The following is a 21,437-nucleotide window of genomic DNA, read 5'->3' as shown; positions in this document are numbered from 1 at the left end:
AGTGCAGCGGCGCAATCTCAGCTCACTACAAGCTCCGCCTCCCGGGTTCACACCATTCTCCTGCCTCAGGCTCCCCAGCAGGTGGGACTACAGGCGCACGCTGCCACGGCCTGCTAATTTTTTTGTATTTTTAGTAGAGATGGGGTTTCATCTTGTTAGCCAGGATGGTCTCGATCTCCTGACCTCGTGATCCGCCTGCCTCGACCTCCCAAAGTGCTGGGATTATAGGCGTGAGCCACCGCGCCCAGCCCCTACGTGGTATTATCTTTCAGTGATGTAAGCTCCATGTTTCCAGAGAAACTGGGAATCTGTGCTTTCTAGGAAATTAATTTTTAAAAATTTTTAAAATTAAATTTAAAACATTTTAACAAATAGAAAGCTGATAAAACATTTTAAGTTAGAGTGGAATCTAGGCTGGGTGTGCTGGCTCACACCTGTAATCCCAGCACTTTGGGAGGCCGAGGCAGGTGGATCACCTGAGGTCAGGAGTTCGAGACCAGCCTGGCCAACATGAAACCCTCTCTCTACTAAAAATACAAAAAATTAGCCAGGCATGGTGGCAGGCACCTGTAATCCCAGTTACTTGGGAAGCTGAGGCAGGAGAATCACTTGAACCAGGGAGGCAGAGGTTGCAGTGAGTGGAGATGGCGCCACTGCACTCCAGCCTGGGTAATAAGAGTGAAACTCTGTCTAAAAAAAAAAAAAAAAAAAAGAAGAATTGCAATCTAGATAAGAATGCAGGGCCTGAGAGGTGAGAGGTCTGAGTGTGTCTGGTCTTGACGAAGCCATCTCTGCATTCTGAACCTCTGTCTCCTCATTTTAAGGGGAAGGCTGCCAACCCAGTCTGTGGTTCAGGTGTGTGGTAAGGAAGCCTGGAACACATGGTATTATCATTCAGCAGTGAGTTCCACAAGGAACATTGGAAATAAATGGATCCCGCCTTCTTTAGGGCTCAGGTGAGACAGCTTCACCTTCCCCCACCCAGCTCCCACTTCAAAGGAAGAATTCAAGTGGCCAGGCTTCTGCTGGGCCAGCTCTGGCTGGTTCTAGGCCCCTGCCCTTATCAGAGACACACAGGCAGGACATCTAGGAAGTCAGGCCTTCTGCTGCTCCCAACTGTTTGGACTTAGGCAGGTCATTTCCCTTTTCTAGAGCTCAGTTTCTCCATCTGTAAATAAGAGGGTGGGACTGGAACGGTCTCCCAGGTCATACCTGGCAGGGGAGCACGTCCCAGTGGCAGTCCATGGTCTTCTTACCTAGAGTCAGGTCCAGCAGGTCTGAGACGGGAGGTTTCCCAGGAGAGGCTCGTGCACAGCCAGGCTTGGACACTTCTCCCTGCTCTGAAGTCCTACCCTGTATGTGCCAGTTCTCACCAGTAGACATTTCAAGAAGAGCCCTGGCCAGGTGCGGTGGCTCACGCCTGTAATCCCAACACTTTGGGAGGCCAAGGTGGACAGATCACAAGGTCAGGAGATCAAGACCATCCTGGCTAACACGGTGAAACCCTGTCTCTACTAAACATACAAAAAAAAAGCCGGGCGTGGTGGCGGGCGCCTGTTGTCCCAGCTGGAGGCTGAGGCAGGAGAATGGCGTGAACCCAGGAGGCAGAGCTTGCAGTGAGCTGAGATTGTGCCACTGCACTCCAGCCTGGGCGACAGACCAAGACTCCGTCTCAAAAAAAAAAAAAAAAAAAAAAAAAAAGAAGAGCCCTTAATAGCTCCTTTGTGCACACTTACTATGTGGCAGGCCCTGTCTTTGGCACTTTCCTCATGCTCTTATCCTTACTCTTCTTTTGCCCTCACAACGCCACCATGAGCTAGTTGGATTATCACCATTGCCTAGATGAGGATACTGAGGATCGTGGAGGCTGAAGGTCTCGCCATGCCATGTCACCCCTGGGTGACACACAGCCACACGAAGGTCCAATCACTCAAGATTTCACTGCTCCTTACCCCCAAACACATCAGGTATCCAAGGAATGGCAGGCGGGTGGCAGAGTGCCACCTAATGGTGATCTTTATTTATTTATTTATTTATTTATTTATTTATTTATTTATTTATTTTAAGACATTGTCTGGCTCTGTCCCCCAGGCTGGAGTGCAGTGGCGAGATCTCAGCGCACTGCAACCTCTGCCTCCTGGGCTCAAGCCATCCTCCCACCTCAGCCTCCCAAGTAGCTGGGACTAAAGATGCCCACCACCAAGCCCAGCTAAATTTTTTGCATGTTTTGTAGAGACAGGGTTTCACCATGTTGTCCAGGCTGGTCTCAAACTCCTGAGCTCAAGCGATCTGTCCACTTCAGTCTCCCAAAGTGCTTGGATTACAGGCATAAACCACTGCGCCCAGCCCTAGTGGTGATCTTTAAAGATGCTATGAGTAGCTCCCAAGTTCACTAAAGGAGCTTGCCAGGAGGGAGGCAGGTGCCCTGGCAGAGTGGGAAAGATGACTCCCAAATGTCAGGGTGAAGGTCACGGAGAGCCTGTGGTAAAGGGCACCTGAACCAGGTCTGTGGAATGGGAAGTCCTTCCAGCATCTTGCGCAGTGCAGCAAATAATGAAGCCAATCTAACTTTCTGGGAGTCATGAGCATGGATAAATTTAAAAAAAAAATTTTTTTGAAACGGGATTTCACTGTGTCACCCAGGCAACAATTCAGTGGTGTGATGATGGCCACTGCAGCCTTGACCTCCTCGGGCTCGTGTGATTGTCCCACCTCATCCTCCCAAGTAGCTGGGACTAAAGGCACGTGCTACCACGCCCGGCTAACTTTTGTATTTTTTGTAGAGATGGGGTTTCACCATGTTGCCCAGGCTGGTCTTAAACTCCTGGCTCAATGATCTGCCTGCCTTGGCCTCCCAAAGCATGCATTTTTACCTTTTATCCTTGTAACTCCTCTGTGACCAAGGAAGGGAAGGTCTTACTAATTCATTTTACACATGACCCAGAAGAGGCTCAGAGAGGTCCAGTGACTCACAAGTTAGTGACAGAGGCACTCCTAACCCTTTGATTGCACTGACCTGAGAGTGATGGTTGTGATGATGGAGGTGATGGTAGAAGCTAACATTGCGTGACTTTGTAGCAACTCCATTAGGTAAGTACAGTTGTTATTCCCATTTACAGGTGAGGAAACTGAGGCTCAGAGAAATGGATGAACTTACCCCAAGGTGACACAGCTACTAGGTGATAAAGAAAAGATTCACATCCTGGTAATGTGACTCCAAAACCAAAGCTCTTTTTTTTTTTTTTTTTTGAGACGGAGTCTCGTTCTGTCACCCAGGCTGAAGTGCGATGGCACATCTCGGCTCACTGCAGCCTCCACCTCCTGGGTTCAAGTGATTCTCCTGCCTTAGCCGCCCAAGTAGCTGAGATTACAGGCACGCGCTACCACACTTGGCTAATTTTTGTATTTTTAGTAGAGATGGGGTTTCACTGTGTTGGCCAGGCTGGTCTCTAACTCCTGACCTCAGGTGATCCACCTGCCTCAGCCTCCCAAAGTGCTGGGATTACAGGTGTGAGCCACCGTGCCTGGCCCCAGAGCTCTTTTTTTTTTGAGACAGGGTCTCTCTCTGTTGCCCAGGCTGGAATGCAGTGGTGCAATCATGGCTTACTGCAGCCTTGACTTTCCCGGGCCCATTCTATCCTCCCATCACAGCCCCCAAGTAGCTGGGACCACAGGCATGTGCCACCATGCCCAGCCAATGTTTTAATTTTTTTGTGGAGATGAAGTCTCCTTATGTTCTTGAACTCCTGGGCTCAAACAATCCTCCTGTCTCGGCCTCCCAAAGTACTGAGATTACAGGTGTGAGCCACCACACCTGGCCCAGAGTCAAAGCTCTTAACCACCAGCTCTTCTGGCTGAGAAATCTTCCCTGCCAAGATGCCAGTGACGTAGGTGCTTTTCTCCAGCTCACCTTACTCCATTTACCCACACTGAGAAACTGTAGCTCCATCAGTCAGTGAAGCCCACACCTGCATTACTACTCTCAGAGACTCACTCACTCTCTGCTGTGTGACTTTGGATGAATTTCTTTTCCTCTCTGAGCCTCAGTTTCCACGTCTGTGAAATACAGAGTTTAAACTAGTTGAGAGCTGAGATCCTGCTTTTCCATAGTCTATGAATCTGTGAGTTTATAACAATACAGGCTTAAGAATTTCTCCCCTGGCTGGGGACTGTGGCTTATGCCTGTAATCCCAACACTTTGGGAGGCCTAGACATGGGGATCACGAGGTCAGGAGATCAAGACCATCCTGACCAACATGGTGAAACCCTGTCTCTACTAAAATTACAAAAAATTAGCTGGGCTTGGTGGCGCGTGCCTGTACTCATGAGACTGAGGCAGGAGAATCGCTTGAACCAGGGAGTCAGAGGTTGCAGTGACCCGAGATCACGTTACTGCACTCCAGCCTGGTGACAGAACAAGACTCTGTCTCAAAAAAAAAAGAAAAGAATTTCTCCCCTGCCAACAATTTGAATTTGTCCTTGAATCAATTACAGGAGTGAAAATTCTCTCTTATCTCTTCTGTCTTTCCCTCCCTCCGTCTCTCTCTCTCTCTCTCCTCTTCCTTCCTCTTTCTCTCTCTCCCCTTCTCTCAATTTTCAGCCTACTTATAGTTAACTCTGTTATTTAGAGACTTATTATCCAAGCTCACTATGAGTAATTATTCATTCTGGAGGGGAAACAGCAACACTGCTAGTTTAATTTAATGCTTACCTAGTTCACTTAATTAGTAATAAGTCTTGGCAAAATGGTGGAATTCATAGGTCCTTGCTGGATGGGTGGGTGGGGAGAGGCTGTGTATTGTTCTTAGAAAGATAAACAAGGTTTCAGAGTAGAATGTAGGAGGAGGCAAGAGAAGGCTGCCTGTGACCTGGGCCGTGACATCTGTCCAGGTTGAGGCTGGCCCATGAGAGTGAAAGGCTGCAAACTGCACAGAGCTGGAAGGACCTTAGGTCAGGTAGCACTTATTGGGCCCCTTCTGTGTGCCATACCCTGTGCAAAGCTCTGGACAAACCTTATTCCTTATGTCTCACGTGTGGGACTTGTACATTCGAAAAAATGTTAAGTACTCCGTGCCTTTGGTAATTCAGTTCTTATAGTGAGTACGTTCTCCTTTCAGTAGTCTCTCAGGAATTTTGAAGAGTTAAGGATAAATTTTCCCATTTGATACCACTATGTCTTTTACCTCTCTCACCCTTTTCACAAAGGGAGGCCTTAGGCCCAGGGCCTTGGGCAGGCAACAGAATCTAGCTAGAAGTCAACATTGTTCAGCTTTGACTTTTTAAATAGTTTTAGTCTACTTATGGCAAATAACAGTGGTTGTCTATGTATGGAAGTGACGTGATTTTCCATTATAGTAAAAATAAGTGAACTGTCATATAGAAAAATATAGGGTAGCCAGGCATGGTGGCTCATGCCTGTAATCCCAACACTTTGGGAGGCCGAGGAGGGTGGATCACCTGAGGTCAGAAGTTTGAGAACAGCCTGACCAACATGAAGAAACCCTGTCTCTACTAAAAATACAAAATTAGGCAGGCGTGGTGGCGCGTGCCTATAATCCTAGCTACTTGGGTGGCTGAGGCAGGAGAATCACTTGAGCCCAGGAGGCGGAGGTTGTGGTGAGCCAAGATCATGCCGTTGTACTCTAGCCTGAGCAACGAGGGCAAAACTCCATCTCAAAAAAAAAAAGAAAAAGAAAAAAATATTGGGTAAAAAAGAAGTCAAGGTGGTACCCAGATGTGGTAACACTTCCAAGGAGAGAGGAGGATGAAAAAAGTCCCCTTCAGGACTCTGGATTAGAGATTGTCCCAGGACATCTGCCAAACCCAAATGCTACTTCAGAATGCTTCTCAACCCAGGACACCAGGCACCAGATGTCAGGGTGACCCCGTCCCCACCCCAGTTCCCAGCCCCCTGTAGCCTCTCGAAGTTCTTCCCAGGCACCCCGCCCAAGCCCTATGAGTCAAAACCAGGACACTCCAGTCCCTTCTGTCCCTCCTATCACCCCCATTGCCCCTTTGCCATCTCATAGACCACTGATCCCCCTCAGCCCGTCATTGGTCCTCCTGGACCCCCTTTGTACCCCTCAGTGGGTAAACTGAGGACCAAAGGGATAACTCCACAGCGAATAACAGCAGAGCCCTGGCCAAGCTGAAACAGCTTCCCTGGGTGAGCCCTGGTCCATCCCCGCTTTGAGCCTTGGAGCCCAGCAGCCAGGGCCCTTCCTAGAGGTACAGCTCCCACCCCACAACCCCCAAGTCCTGATATGCCTGTCCTGTGGCCCATCCGAGAATCAATGTGTTACCCTTCCCAGCTGACTTTGTCTCCATAAAGGAGACTTCAAGCAGCACAGAGTAGTGGGTGGCAGAGTGGGGCGAAGGGGCCACAGAAGTGTGCCCACCATGCTTCCTGTGCGCCACCTTCAGCCTCACCCAGGAGGGCAGGAGCATTGCAGGCATCCACATTCATGTCTTCCTCCGCCATGACATGAATCCCGCAGGGATCTCAGGGTCAATGTGTGGCCCATGTGGTCACCCTTGGGGACTTTCCCACCCTCACCCAGTCGGAGGCCATCCCAAGACACCAGAAAAGCAAAAGAGGTTCTGGAGCGAGCAGCGTCTGTCCTTATGTCAGTTTTATTGGCGGGTTTGTAGCTCCCTGGGCCGGGCCTGGCTGCTTAGGCCAGTCTCTTGCTCACGCGCTCATAGGTCACGCCTCCGATGGTGGAGACCTGAAAGAAGCAGCCGGGACAGAGGGAGTCAGTGCCCCACCCCAAGGTAGCCAGGAGACACCACTGAAGGAAGATGAGCCTCCAATCCCAGCCTTGAGTAGATGAGAGTCAGGCGCACCACTTCTTTGGGCCTCAGTTTCCCAATTTGTTCCAGGAGTCAGTGTGAAGACTCCCTGTGATGAATGGTAACCAGCTGTGAGGGGTGATGTGGCTCTGGGTGTGGAACCCTGCACCTCTGTTTCTCTCCATTCACCCATGTCAGGCTCTTCCCCTGCATGTTTCCATTTAATCCTCCCAACAGCCCTGTGAGCTTGTTCCCATTGTACAGATGAGAAAATTGAAGTTTAGAGAAGTCAAGTAATCCTTCCAAGGCCACATGCCATGGCTGCACCACACAGTGCTTGTGGGCACCTGTCACATGCTCGGTGATGGGAAGATACAGTCCCTACTCTCGAGAAGCCTAAGGTTTAGTGGGAGAGGCGGGCGGGGGGATGCTGTTCTTTGAAGGCCCACAGTATGCGGTGCCCCGGGCTCCATGCTGTGGAGCTGTGCTGCCATTGGATGTGCAGGTGTCATCAGCTGGTTCTGACACCCAGCAGAAGAAAGCAGCATTTCCGTGAGAAGGGCGGGTAGCAAACAGAGAGCTGTGGGAGAGCCCAGAGGAGGCAGGGAGCCACTGACTAGATAACAGGAGGGGGAATTGGCTGTTGGACAGAATCCTGAAGAATTGGATTTGGAAAAGCAAACAGGAGAAAGGGAATTCAGAGCAGAGGAACCACATGGCACAGAAAGGGAGATAGGAACGGCTCTGTCCAGCTCAGGAGCAGTAGCTGGTCCAGAGGGCCTGGGCAGAGCGTACCTGTAGGATTGGGCAGTAAGGCCGTGGAAGGTCAAGCGGAGGAGTTTGGTCCTGATTCATAACAAAGGGCAGCAGTGTGAAGTGATGTGTGATTTGCATGAGATGGATGGAAGGTGGGGGAGAGGTGGAATCAGAGGAGGCTGGGGCTTGGTGTAGGGGAGAGGTGATGAGAACATGGCAGGGGTGCTGGTGGCGGAAGGCAGGAGGGATGCTTACAAAATGCACTGTCTATTGGTGGAGAAGTGGGGGAGTGCCAGGATGATTCTGGGCCTCTAGAGATGGGAGATTTGCAATCAAGACAGCTCCTCTCAGGGCCTAGTCATGCAACTTTGTTTATGTGTGTGTGTGCCTGGGTCTATGTGCATGCATACGTGTGTGTGCCTGGCTGTGTCATGTGTGTGTGTGCATGATGACCCTGAACTCTGGTCACTGCCCACACCACATGGGCTCCATGATGAGGAACCTCTGGGAATTGACAAGCAGGTTCGCTCAGCTTGGGAAGCTCAATTCTCTTGTCAGGCCCAAACCTGCTTCCAGTTCTCATGCCCTGTGCGCTCCCTGCATAGGGAGCATACACCTCACAGGCTGGGGAGCTTTGCTTCTTCTGGGGGTTACTGACTGACATTTCATGTAAAAATGCATCAAAACCCTTTTCATCAGATCCTTTGAAATGTCAGTTTTCACCCAGGAGAAGAGGAATATAGTCACTTTTGTTCTTTTTACAGTTTTTCAACACTGTACATCTATTAATTTTTAGATTTTTTTTTTTTTTGAGACAGTTTCACTCTTGTTGCCCAGGCTGGAGTGGGCTCATTCTTTGCTCACTGCAACCTCCACCTCCCGGATTTAAGCGATTCTCTTGCCTCAGCCTCCTAAGTAGCTGGGATTACAGGTGTGCGCCACCACACTCAGCTAATTTTTTTTGTGTTTTTAGTAGAGACCGGGTTTCACCATATTGGCCGAGCTGGTCTTGAACTTCTGACCTCAGGTGATCCACTTGCCTCACCCTTCCAAAATGCTGGGATTAGAAGCTTGAGCCACCACACCCAATTTTTAGATTCTTTAAGCAAAAATGTTAAAGGGGGATAAAAAGACCCATGGGCCTGGGCAAAAGAGGCAGGGGACCTAGTCTAGAAGTCAGTGGATGAGATCTGCCTCTGCATATACTAGCTGTGTGGCCACAGCCAAGTCCCTTGCTGTCTCTGAGCCTTATAATGCTGCTCTGCAAAATGAGTATAATGGGAGGGCATGGAACTTCTTGGGCCATGTTACGGACTGCATGTGTGTCCCCCCACCAAACCCATATGGTAAAGGTCGAAGCCCCAGTGTGATGGTATTTGGAGACAGGACTTTTAGGGGGTAATTAAGTTATAAGAGTGGAGTCCCCATGGGGGATTAGTGCCCTTATAACAACAGACACAAGGCCTGGTGCGGTGGCTCACACCTGTAATCCCAGCACTTTGGGAGGCCAGGGTGGGCAGATCACTTGAGGTCAGGAGTTCAAGACCAGCCTGACCAACATGGTGAAACCCTGTCTCTACTAAAATTACAAAAATCAGCTGGGCATGGTGGCACATGCCTGTAATCCCAGCTACTCAGGAGGCTGAGGCACTAGAATCACTTGAATGAGGGAAGCAGAGGTTTCAGTGAGCTGAGATCATGCCACTGTACTCCAGCCTGGGCAACAGAGCGAAACTCCGTCTCAAAAAAAAAAAAAGGCCAGGCACAGTGGCTCACCCTTGTAATCCCAGCATTTTGGGAGGCCGAGAGAGGATGGATCATGGGGTCAGGAGTTCGAGACTAGCCTGGCCAACATGGTGAAACCCTGTCTCTACTAAAAATACAAAAATTAGCCAGGTGTGGCAGTGGGCACCTGTAATTTCAGCTACTCAGGAGGCTGAGGCAGGAGAATTGCTTGAACCTGAGGATGGAGGTTGCAGTGAGCCGAGATCATGCCACTGAACTGCAGCCTGGACAACAGAGCAAGACTCTGTCTCGAAAAAAAAAAAAAAAAAACAGACACGAGAGAGATGACGTCTCCCTGCCATGTGAAGAAACCAGGACAGGAGCCCTCATAAGCCCCTGACCATGCTGGCACCCTGATCTTGTACTTTCCAGCTTCCAGAGCTGTGTGAAATAAATGTCTGTGGTGTAAATCATTTACACCACAGTGTCTGAGAGAGGCAGTGTGCTTCTTTCCTCTTGACAGGGCTTGAGATGTGGGCACAAGAAAGAGAAAATGAGAGAGAGAGAGAGAAGGATCAAAGAAGGACAAGCAAGGGGGTCACACAAACCCTGCCTCCCTCGTCATGTCTTCCCTGCTGGAGAGCTTCAGGGAGGAGGGAAGGGCCCTTTCTAGACCTACACGGGACCCCAGAGGGTCTCTGGCCCAGGTCACAGGCTCACAGTGAGGGAATGAAGTATGGAAATGCCTTCTTTTCCCTTTTAACCTCATGTCCATTTCTTCCACCTGGGGAAAACTTGGAGACCCACGGGAAAGAAACAGAAGTGAGAGGAAGGGCCTCCCAGGGCACCACTTCCAGTGTAGGGGGAGTGGGTCCACAGATGTGTGTGTTGGACCTGCCAATATTTAAAGAATTTTTTTAATTAGTTGCCAATATTTAATAGTGTGGAGATTTCACATAGAAGTGCAAATTTCCGTCTTCTCTTGATAAATCAGAAGATCTGGTAGAAGGGGCCTGACGTCCCTCATGGAAAAGAAATGGAGTAGTGGCTGTCCTTTGAGGAGCCCACCTGGACCACCTCCTTTATTTATATTCTGGGAAGGATCTTCTGGGCTTCCAGTGTTGTGTCCCAGAAGCGGCTGAGTGTGAGTGCTGCAGTCAGGCTACTTAGCATCAAATCCCAGCTCTGTCATCAAAGCTGTGTGCTCCCTGACTTAGCTTCCCTGTGCCTCAGTCTCCTCCTAAAATGGAGATAAAAATCCCCACCTAACAGGGTTATTTTGAAAACCAAATGACATCATGTGCATCCGGCACTCAGCATAGAGCGTGGTACAAGGGAAGTGCTGGTAAAGCCAGCTGCCCAGAGGCCTACTTCTGAGGGGCTCTGGCCAGGAGGCAGACAATGTCCAATAATCATCCCAGGAAGCAGCAGGACACTCACCTCCACCAGCTTGTCACCCACGATCTCTGAGGTCTGGTGATAGTTGGGGAAATTCACCACCAGCTTCCCGCCCTCCATCTGCACGGTGGCCTGGAATGGAAACACAACATTAAGCCTGGGTTGTTGCAGGTGATCGGCAACTATCTGGGGCTGGTGGCGCAGGCAGTAAGAATTTACCAAGGCCAGGCACAGTGGCTTATGCCTATAATCCCAGCACTTTGGGAGACTGAGGCAGGCGGATCACTTGCAGTCAGGGGTTCGAGACCAGCCTGGCCAATATAGTGAAACCCTGTCTCTACTAAAAATACAAAAATTAGCCGGGTGTGGTGGCTTATGCCTGTAATCCCAGCTACTTGGGAGGCTGAGGCATGAGAATTGCTTGAACCCGGGAGGCAGAGGCTACAGTGAGCAGAGATCGTGCCACTGCGCTCCAGCCTGGGCAACAGAGCAAGACTCTCTCTCAAAAAAAAAAAAAAGAATTTACCAAGACAGTTGTAAGTTAAAAAAAAAAAAGTCAGATTTCTTAGAGAAAGTATGAAAATATGTTGTAAGGGTGCACTGGGCAGGACAGCAAGAGAGGAGCCAACTGCAAGCAGACAAAGTCTTGCTGGAGAGTTTATAGACTGTTGCTTATGCTGTGTGCTGAAGAGGGTTTTGTGCAGTACTGACAAAGCAAAGGTTATAGTGAGATAACTTACATTTTTCTATCAGCGGAGGTGATGATAGCTGGGCACAGGAAGATTGTGAGTTATTTGCACAGGAGGGCTATGTGTTCTAGACCATGAAGAAAGGCAGACTTACAGCTTATCTGCTTTCCTTTTTTGCTTTCCCCTGCTGCCGCCAACCTGACTCCTTTTCTATAATTACAACTCCACATGGGTCACCAGAGGCCTAATGATAGAGGCAAAGAGCTGGGGTTCAAATCCCTGGTCCCACCATGTTCTAGCTGCAAGGCCTTAGACACATTACTTGGTCTCCCTGAGCCTCGGTTTCTTCACTTCTTTTTTTTTTTTTTTTTTTTTTGAGACGGAGCCTGGCCCTATTGCCCAGGCTGGAGTGCAATGGTGTGATCTCGGCTCACTGTAACCTCCGCCTCCCAGGTTCAAGCGATTCTCCTGCCTCAGCCTCCTGAGTAGCTGGGATTACAGGTGCCGGCCACCACACCTGGCTAATTTTTGTATTTTTAGTAGAGACAGGGTTTCACCATATTGGCCAGTCTGGTCTTGAACTCCTAACCTCGTGATCTGCCTGCCTTGGCTTCCCAAAGCGCTGGGATTACAGGCGTGAGCCACCGTGCCCGGCCAGTTTCTTCACTTCTAACAAAAGCAAATGACTGCATTTTTTCTTCTAGCATTCACTGTGTGGCAGGCACTATGCCAGGTGCTTTCATGCACTGTCTTGTTTAATCTTCACCACAGCTCTTGGAGCCAGAGGTTGTATGTAGTCTCCTTTTGCATACTAGAGATATGAGGCTCAGGGGAGTGAAATGACTTGCCCAAGGCCCTACAATTGCTGGTGGGAAATCATGGTTTCAAACCCAGCCAAGGCTTACTCCAGGGCCCAGCGTCTTTATCTCTGTGCTACACAGAGAGGCAGCATAAAAAAAGCACTTATGGCCGGGCACGGTGGCTCACAGCTGTAATCCCAGCACTTTGGGAGGTCAAGGTGGGCGGATCACAAGGTCAGGAGTTTGAGACCAGCCTGGTCAACATGGTGAAACCCTATCTCAGCTAAAAATACAAAAATTAGCCAGATGTGGTGGTGCATGCCTGTAATCCCAGCTACTCAGGAGGCTGAGGCAGGAGAATCGCTTGAACCCAGGAGGCACAGGTTGCAGTGAGCCGAGATTGTGCCACTGCACTCCAGCCTGGGTGACACAGTGAGTCTCAAATTAAAAAAAAAAAAAAAAAGCACTTATGCTCTCTAGTGCCTGGTGTAAAGGCCTGCCCCTGTTGTGTAACTAAGGCAGGGTTTTTTAAATTTTTATTTATTTATTATTTTTTGTGACGGACTATCACTCTGTCGCCCACGCTGGAGTACAGTGGCATGATCTCAGCTCACTGCAACCTCTGCCTCCTGGGTTCAAGCGATTCCCCTGCCTCAGCCTCCTGAGTAGCCGGGATTACAGGCATGCACCACTATGTCCAGCTAATTTTTGTATTTTTGGTAGAGACGGGGTTTCGCTATGTTGGCCAGGCTAATCTCAAAATCCTGGCCTCAAGCCATCTACCCACCTCGGCCTCCCAAAGTGCTGGGATTACAGGCATGAGCCACTGTGCCTGGCCAGCAAGCTTTTTAATCCCATGATTTAGCCTCCCCCCTCAATCTGGGGAGAGTAATTGTAGCAATTTCATAGGATTAACTGTATTAAGATCGAAAAACTATTCAGCAAGTGTCTAGCTTATAGTAAGTGTCCAGCAAGTATTAGCTATTTTTCTTATTGTTTTAGTGCCCATGTCTGACCATTAAAAATCAGGAGCATTAAATTGCCAAGTAACTCAAGCTCTTAATGCTGGAGGCCAAACTGGAGAAAGAAGCCTCAGCTCGGGAGCGGGGAGGCCACGTTTGAGAAGAAGTCCGATGGATGCCTGGGGAAGGAGGGGGACAGCCAGTGGCCTCTCACCTTGAACGTCTTGCCCCCCATTGTCTGTATGTTGCTTTCCTTGCCAACAGTGAACTTGTTGGTCATGGTGTGGCCCCCGGAGTAGTGCTGGGACCAAGTGAAGTCCTGCCCATCCTGCTGCACCTCCGTGACGATCTTGAAGTTGCGGGCCTTTTCGATTACATCACTGGAGATCCCTGGACCCGGGGACAAGCAGAGTAGCCATATAAGAGCTGCTTTTAACCCTGTGGTTTGGGGAAAGAGCTTTCCTGCCCACTCCCACCGCCCTACCCCGTTGTGCATGATAGGCTAGCCTGCAGGTTAAGAGCACAGTGCCTGAGACAGATAATACGTGCTGTGAGCCATGTGGCTGGAGAAAGTCACTATCTCTCTGAGCCTCAGTGTATTCATCCACAATATGGAGATAATAAGGCCCATCCCAAAAGGCTGTTACAAGAATTATATTCAATGTGAGCGTGTTTGTGAAGCTCCTGGCACATAGTGGGTGCTCATCAATTGATAGTAATATAAATATAACTGAATCTTGCCAAGCTCGCGAAGTTCTGGAATGAATGAGACTTTCAAGACTGTGTCTTCTGGCCAGGTGTGGTGGTTCATGCCTGTAATCCCAGCACCTTGGGAGCCCCAGGCGGGCAGATCGTTTAAGGTCAGAAGTTCGAGACCAGCCTGGCTAACGTGGTAAAACCCTGTCTCTACTAAAAATACAAAAAAATTATCTGGGCATGGTGGCAGGTGCCTGTAATACCGGCTACTTGAGAGGCTGAGGCAAGAGAATCACTTAAACCCTGGAGGCAGAGGTTGCATTGAGCTGGGATCGCGCCACTGCAGTTCCGCCTGGGCTACAGAGCAGGACTCTGTCCCCTCCTCCCTGCCAAAAAAAGATTGTGTCTTCTAATACTTTTATTTTACAGATAAGGAAGTGAGCACCCAGAATGGGAAAGGGACTTCCCAGTATTTCACTGAAATTTAATGACAGAATCAGGTCTAGAACCGAGGTGGGCTCACTTCCCATCCCACAAAACGAGGCTGTTATAGGTGAAGCCAAGTCATGCTCCTTCAGGGCCGCTGCCAATACATGACTCAGAGGGACTCTTGACTCCTCAAGGCCCCAAGGCACAAGGGCCCTGGTCTCAGGGTTGCTCTGACCCAGCTGGCAGGCAAGAAGTGGCCACCAAGAGGGAGGGCACGGGTCCCCTTGAGCTGTCCTCTGAACCTTGAGAGTTACACTGCCTGAGACTTTTTAGATAGTGAGATACTGAGATTTCCACAAGATTGTCAGATCCACTGTCTCATTGGTTCCTCACAACAGACTGGTGTTACAAGTCAAGCAGTGAGAGAAGGAATGAAATCATTGGTCTCTCTGCCCACAGTGTTTGGCACAGTAAGAGGCCTGTGTTTGCTGAATGACTGTGTGAAGAAGTGACTTGTCAAACCTGGTCTCCATGCTAACCCTTTGGTTTCCTCTCCTAGGCAGGACGCGGTGACACCACTCATCACAGGGTCCTGGCTGCCAATGGCCTCTGCCACTGACTTGGGCAAGTCACGCTGAGTCCCCATTGGTAACAGTGAGATAGCCTTGCATATAGCTGGTGTTCAATAAATGTTTGATGGGCTGGGGCTCAGTGGCTCACATCTGTAATCCCAGTATTTTGGGAGGCCGAGGTGGACAGATCACCTGAGGTTAGGAGTTCAAGACCAGCCTGACCAACAGGGTGATACTCCGTCTCTACTGAAAATACAAAAAATTAGCCAGATGTGGTGGCATGCGCCTGTAGTTCCAGCTACTCGAGAGGCTGAGGCAGGAGAATTGCTGGAACTCAGGAGGCGGAGGTTGCAGTGAGGCAAGACTCCGTCTCAAAAATAAATAAATAAAAATAAATATATGTTTGACTAAATAAACATCAAATCTCTACCAACCAAGTCTCCACTTTACCAATTACTAGCTGTGTGACTTTGGACTAGTTAATTCCCTGGGCCTCAAGTTTTCCATCAGTAAAGTGGAAATATTAATATATTCTATGTGTGTTTTAAAGTCAAAGAGTGTCTAGGCCGGGCGCGGCGGCTCATGCCTGTAATTCCAGCACTTTGGGAGGTCGAGCTGGGTGGATTCCCTGAGGTCAGGAGTTCAAGACCAGCCTGGCCAACATGGTAAAACCCCGTCTTTACTAAAAAAATACAAAAAAAGAAAAAAAATTAGCTGGGCGTGGTGGTGCACACCTGTAATCCCAGCTACTCAGGAGGCTGAGGCAGGAGAATTGCTTGAACCTGGGAGCTGGAGGTTGCAGTGAGCCGAGATGGTGCCACTGCACTCCAGCCTGGGAGATAGAGTGAGACTCTGTCTCAAAAATAAAATAAAATAAAGTTAAAGAGTGTCTTAGTTCTTATTATCCTCAGAGCCTGGGAGAAAGCACTTGCTCAACAAATGTGTGAATGAATGAATGAGTGAGTGAGTGAATGAATGAATGAAATCCTGTCCCATTCTACCTTAGGGGTTTGGGTTCCTGGCCCAGAGTTGGCTGTGAAAAACCAGCCCCGAGAAAGGGATACCCAGGAGCTCACTCACCAAGGAGCTTCATGAACTCATCATAATTCTTCTCACTCTCTATCTCGAACTTGCCGGTGAAAGCCATGCTGCTGGGAGGCTGGAGGCCAGAGAGCAGAGGGATGAGGAGAAAGAGTGGTGCTGAGGGGTCTGCTGTCCCAGCTTATAAACTCTCCCAGTTGCTGAGGCTCAGCCCCTAAGTCACCCCACTTCTCCCTCCTGTCCTGAAGAGGAAGCACTTGCTGTTTTATGATGTGGGCAGGACCTGGAGGGACAGAGCCCCGAGGTTATTCACCCTGGGGAAGTGCTGTGACCCCATTGCCATTGCCAGCAGGGTCAGGATGGCAACAGGTTTGAGAAGTCATCACCTCTCTGCGTTCCCTCCATTCCCGCACGCCCTGCCCTCAACCCATGCTCTCACCATCTCTCATCACTCATGCACCCTGTCACTCTGCAACCAAAGCACTTGAGCACTTGCTGCCTGCAGGGCCAGCACTGAAGAAACACAAATGAACGAGACACACACCTTTCCCAGAAGAGCCTTTGGTTTAGCCCAGAGACAAGCACACACTTGCAGAGTTCTTGTGTAAGCAGGACGTGATGTGCCCCAGGAGAAAAGCAGGTGGCTGACCTGGGGCATGAGGAAGGAGCAATGGTGTCCAGTGAGGGGCTGGTGCATGTTTGGGGAGGAGGTGGCATTTGGCACTCGTCTTGGAGGACCAATAGGACTTGGATGTGTAGAGAAGCAGGAAGGTTGGAGGAGACTGAGAACAAAGGGAGATGATATTCTAGGATGAGGGAACAGTGTGATGAAGATGGAAAGGGCCATGATGAAAGGAAACAATGAGTTTAGCTGGAGCAAAGCAAACTTGAAGGAGAACAGATGCTCCTAAGGGTGCAGATAATGCAACCAGAGTAAAGCAACCACCCGTGGACCTAGGCAGCGCACCTGGAGGAGAAGGTGCCAGGTGCCTTGAAGATGCCTGTGGACCAGGCACTGGGCTGGGAGCTGGATGAGTTTTATTTTGTTCAAGCTTCAGAGCTGGAAGGGGTTAGGGGTTCAGAATCTTGACTTCCATTTCCTGCTGTGTCTCTCAGTACCACTTCACATGCAGGGACTCTATCTCCTCCGTGATCACTCCAGCCTACCTATCTTGTGAGAATGTCCTCTGCATTGGGCAAAATTGATAGTGCAAAGTATAAAATACTCTGCAAAGGCTCTCGTGATTATTATGTATTTATTTATTTTTGTGATGGAGTTTCACTCTTGTTGCCCAGGCTGGAGTGCAAAGGTGTGATCTTGGCTCACTGCAACCTCTGCCTCCCGGGTTCAAGCAATTCTCCTGCCTCAGCCTCCAGAGTAGCTGGGATTACATGGATGCACCACCACACCCAGCTAATTTTGTATTTTTAGTAGAGACGGGGTTTCTCCATGTTGCTCAGGCTGGTCTCGAACTCCCAACCTCAAGTGATCTGCCTGCCTCAGCCTCCCAAAGTGCTGGGATTACAGGCGTGAGCCACCACACCCGGACAATTATTATTAATTCAGGGAATCTCTGCACGTCTATTTCCTTTTCCCAGGCTTGCTCTCCATGAATCTCTTTCATTTCCATCTAAAGCTGAATTCAATACAGTTGCTGACTCCCAGACCTGGGACTAAGGGGTCTTTGAACTGATGAAAAACCAACTCTGCCGCATTTTACCAGGCTTTAATCTCCAATCTTGGAATTTCTAACTCCAGCCAGGACTCTTACTTTAGTCTAACAGGCAGACAGACAGACAGACACACACACACACACACACACACACACACGTCATGGATTTTTTTAAGTTATATATATAAAAATTTCAAATAATTCAGAGCAAGTGACAGTCCTGTCAGAGGTGGCCTGTGATAGTAGTTTGGTACCTCTCCTTCCAGGCTTTTTCTTTCCTTTTCTTTTCTTTCCCTTTCTTTTTTTCTGAGACAGGGTCTCTCTTTGTCGCCCAGGCTGGAGTGCAGTGTGTGATCTCAGCTCGCTGCAGCCTTGACCTCCCAGGCTCCAGTGATCCTCCGAACTCAGCCTCCCAAACAGCTGAGACTACAAGTACATGCAACCATACCTGACTTTTTTTTTTTTTTTTTTTTTTTTTTTGAGGTGAAGTCTCCCTCCACTGCCCAGGCTGAAGTGCAGTGGTACAATCTTGGCTCACTGCAACCTCCACTCCCAGGTTTAAGCAATTCTCCTGCCTCAGCCTCCCCAGTAGCTGGGACTACAGGTGTGTGCCACCACACTCAGCTAATTTTTAGTAGAGACAAGGTTTCACTGTGTTGGCCAGGCTGGTCTCAAACTCCTGACCTTGGATGATCTGCCCACCTCGGCCTCCCAAAGTGCTGAGATTAGAGGCATGAGGCACCACACCCAGCCCTTTTAAGCTTTTAAATGCACATATTTACTTTCTTGTATAAATGAGACTATACTGCTCTGTTACCTCCTGTTTATGTAATGATATAGGCACATGTCTGTATCATTACAAAAAGGTATATAATATCCTGTTCAATAGCCCCAGAGTATTCTATCATATATATGTCTCATAACTTACTTGGCTATTGCTGGATTTTTAGGTTGTTTCCAATCTTTTCCTATTATAAATAACTGTGATAAAAATATTATTGTTCACACCTTTCACTGTACATGTCAGATTATTTGCTAAGATTACTTGCTAAGGACGAATTCCCAGACATGAAATTCCTGGAACAAAGGATTATAGTATTTAAAATTTGTATATCTATTACTTTACTGCCTTTCAGAAAAGCTGTAGCAGTTTACACTCCTGCCTAGAGCATGTGAGAATTTCCCCTCACTGATAATAATAATGATGATATAACAATGACTGATAATAATAACAATGACAAGAATAGCTCACATTTATTGGATCTTTATTATGCATTTGGCACTTAGCTGAGTGTTTTACATGAATGATCTTATTTAATCTTCAGAACAACTCTATGAAGTATGTACTATTGTTGCCCCCATTTCACCTAGGAGCAAACAGAGGTTCAGTGAAGTGTTAACCTTGACAAAGTATACCGTGCCAAAGTCACAGAGCCCTGGTGTATAGTTTATATTTACTTTTTTTTTTTTTTTTTGAGACTGAGTCTCGTGGGGCGATCTCATCTCACTGCAACCTCCGCCTCCCAGGTTCAAGCAATTCTCCTGCCTCAGCCTCCCGAGTAGCTGGGATTACAGGCGCCCACCATCATGCCCGGCTAATTTTCTATATCTTTAGTAGAGAAGGGGTTTCTCCATGTTGGCCAGGCTGGTCTCAAACTCCTGACCTTATGATCTGCCCGCGTCGGCCTCCCAAAGTGCTGGAACTACAGGTGTGAGCCACCGCGCTCAGCCAATATTTACTCTTAAAATAGCTTTCAACGTCTTTTTTTCAAAAAATCCCTATAATCCCATAACCCTAATACAAGTAAACTGCTTTTATTAATTAATTAATTTGTTTATTGGAGACAGTCTCGCTCTATTGCCCAGACTGGAGTGCAATGTCACATCTCGACTCACTGCAACCTCCGCCTCCCAGGTTCAAGCCATTCTCCTGCCTCAGCCTCCCAAGTAGCTGGGATTATAGGCACCCACAACCATGCCTGGCTAATTTTTCTGTTTTTAATAGAGACAGGATTTTGCCATGTTGGCCAGGCTGGTTTCGAACTCCTGACCTCAAGTGATCCACTCGCCTCGGCCTCCCAAAGTGCTGGTGTTACAGGTGTGAGCCACCCTGCCCGGGCTTATATTTTCTACTCTCTTCCTCCCTCTTTTGCTATTTCTCTCTTTCTCCCTCATTATTGTTTTCTTTCTTGTCAACTGTAACAGATATACAATAACCACACCCCACATAAATACAATATTGTATTCTATTTTTCTTCACCCAGCATTAGTTTGTAAACACAGTCCCATGTTTCTGAAAAGCTGTCAGGTTGGGCCAGGTGCAGTGGCTCACGCCTGTAATCCCAGCACTTTCGGAGGCTGAGGCGGGTGGATCACGAAGTCAGGAGATTGAGACCATCCTGGCTAAACGCTGAAACTCATCTCTACTAAAAATGCAAAAAAATTAGCTGGACATGGTAGCAGGTGCCTGTAATCCCAGCTACTTGGGAGGCTGAGGCAGGAGAATCGCTTGAACCCAGGAGGCGAAGGTTGCAGCGAGCCGAGATCACGCCACTGCACTCCAGCCTGGGGGACAGAGCGAGACTCTGCCTCAAAAAAAAAAAAAAAAAAAAAAGGTGGGGCCGGGCCCAGTGACTCATGCCTGTAATCCCAGCACTTTGGGAGGCCAAGGTGGGCGGATCACAAGGCTAGGAGTTCGAGACCAGCCTGGCCAACATGGCAGAACCCCATCTCTAGTAAAAATACAAAAATTAGCCGGGTGTGGTGGTGGGCACCTGTAGTCCCAGCTGCTTGGGAGGCTGAGGCAGGATAATTGCTTGAACCCGGGTGGTGGAGGTTGCAGTGAGCCGAGATCACACCACCGCACTCCAGCCCCGGCAATAGTGTGAGACTCCATCTCAAAAAAAAAAAAAACAAAAAAAAAATTGCTATCAGGTTTGACCAGACATGGTAGTTCATACCTGTAATCCCAGCACTTTGCAAAGCCAAGGCAGGCGGATCACTTGAGGCCAGGAGTTCGAGACCAGCCTGGCCAACATGTCAAAAACTCTGTCTCTACTAACAACACAGAAAATTAGCTAGGCATGATGGCACATGCCTGTAATTCCAGCTACTCGGGAGGCTGAGCCATGAGAATCACCTGAGCCTGGGAAGCTAAGCCTGCAGTGAGCCGAGATCATGCCACTGCATGCCAGCCTGGGGGACAGAGTAAGACTCTGTCTCAAAAAAAAAAAGAAAAAAATTATTGTAGAGACAGTCTCACTATGTTGCCCAGGCTGGTCTCAAACTCCTGGGCTCTAGCGATCCTCCCACCTTAGCCTTTCATAGTGCTGGGATTATAGGCGTGAGCCACTGCACCCAGCCTTGAGTGGCATTTTAATTTCCTCCAAAAACTTTTCCTTTGCACTCACCACTCAGTTAACTATTTGACTTAAGAGACCTAGCTTTTGGTCTGTCTCATTATTCCCCCATTAAGCTTAATAATTTCTAATGTTTGATTTAAACTGAAAGATGTTCGACTCCTCCTTTCACTTGAACACTTAGAAGACATTTTCAGCTAATTAATTGGCCTAATTTCTTTTGTTGAGACACGGTCTTCCTCTGTCACCCAGGCTGGAGTGCAGTGGCACAAAAACGCCTCATTGCAGCCTCAACCTCCCAGGCTCAATCAGTCCTCCACCTCAGGCTCACGAGTAGCTAGGATCACAGGCATTCACCATCATGCCTAGCTTATTTTTTTATTTTTTAATTTTTATTTAGTTATTTTTATTTATTTATTTTTTTTTTTTTTTTTTTTTTTTTTTTGAGACGGAGTCTCGCCCTTTCGGCCAGGCCGGAGTGCAGTGGTGCTATCTCGGCTCACTGCAAGCTCCACCTCCTGGGTTCACGCCATTCTCCTGCCTCA

The 21,437-nt window shown here is 48.6% G+C and overlaps 1 protein-coding gene across 1 annotated transcript in view; it reads right to left on the bottom strand.

The window, feature by feature from the left end:
- Positions 1–6,617: 6,617 nt before the first annotated feature.
- FABP6 (fatty acid binding protein 6) overlaps positions 6,618–21,437 on the bottom strand; it is a 49,729-nt gene continuing 34,909 nt past the window's right edge. The window contains exons 4-7 of the mRNA XM_054488670.1: positions 15,900–15,978; positions 13,337–13,512; positions 10,714–10,803; positions 6,618–6,728 (exon numbers count right to left, since the gene is read on the bottom strand). Coding sequence (XP_054344645.1) covers positions 6,675–6,728; positions 10,714–10,803; positions 13,337–13,512; positions 15,900–15,978 — 399 coding nt within the window. The 3' untranslated portion in view covers positions 6,618–6,674. The remainder of the gene's footprint in view (positions 6,729–10,713; positions 10,804–13,336; positions 13,513–15,899; positions 15,979–21,437) is intronic.

Source organism: Pongo pygmaeus, chromosome 4, assembly GCF_028885625.2.
Source record: "Pongo pygmaeus isolate AG05252 chromosome 4, NHGRI_mPonPyg2-v2.0_pri, whole genome shotgun sequence".
NCBI lineage: Eukaryota > Metazoa > Chordata > Mammalia > Primates > Hominidae > Pongo > Pongo pygmaeus.
The sequence above is the reverse complement of the archived record's forward strand: the minus strand, read 5'-3'. Positions and strand labels throughout refer to the sequence as shown.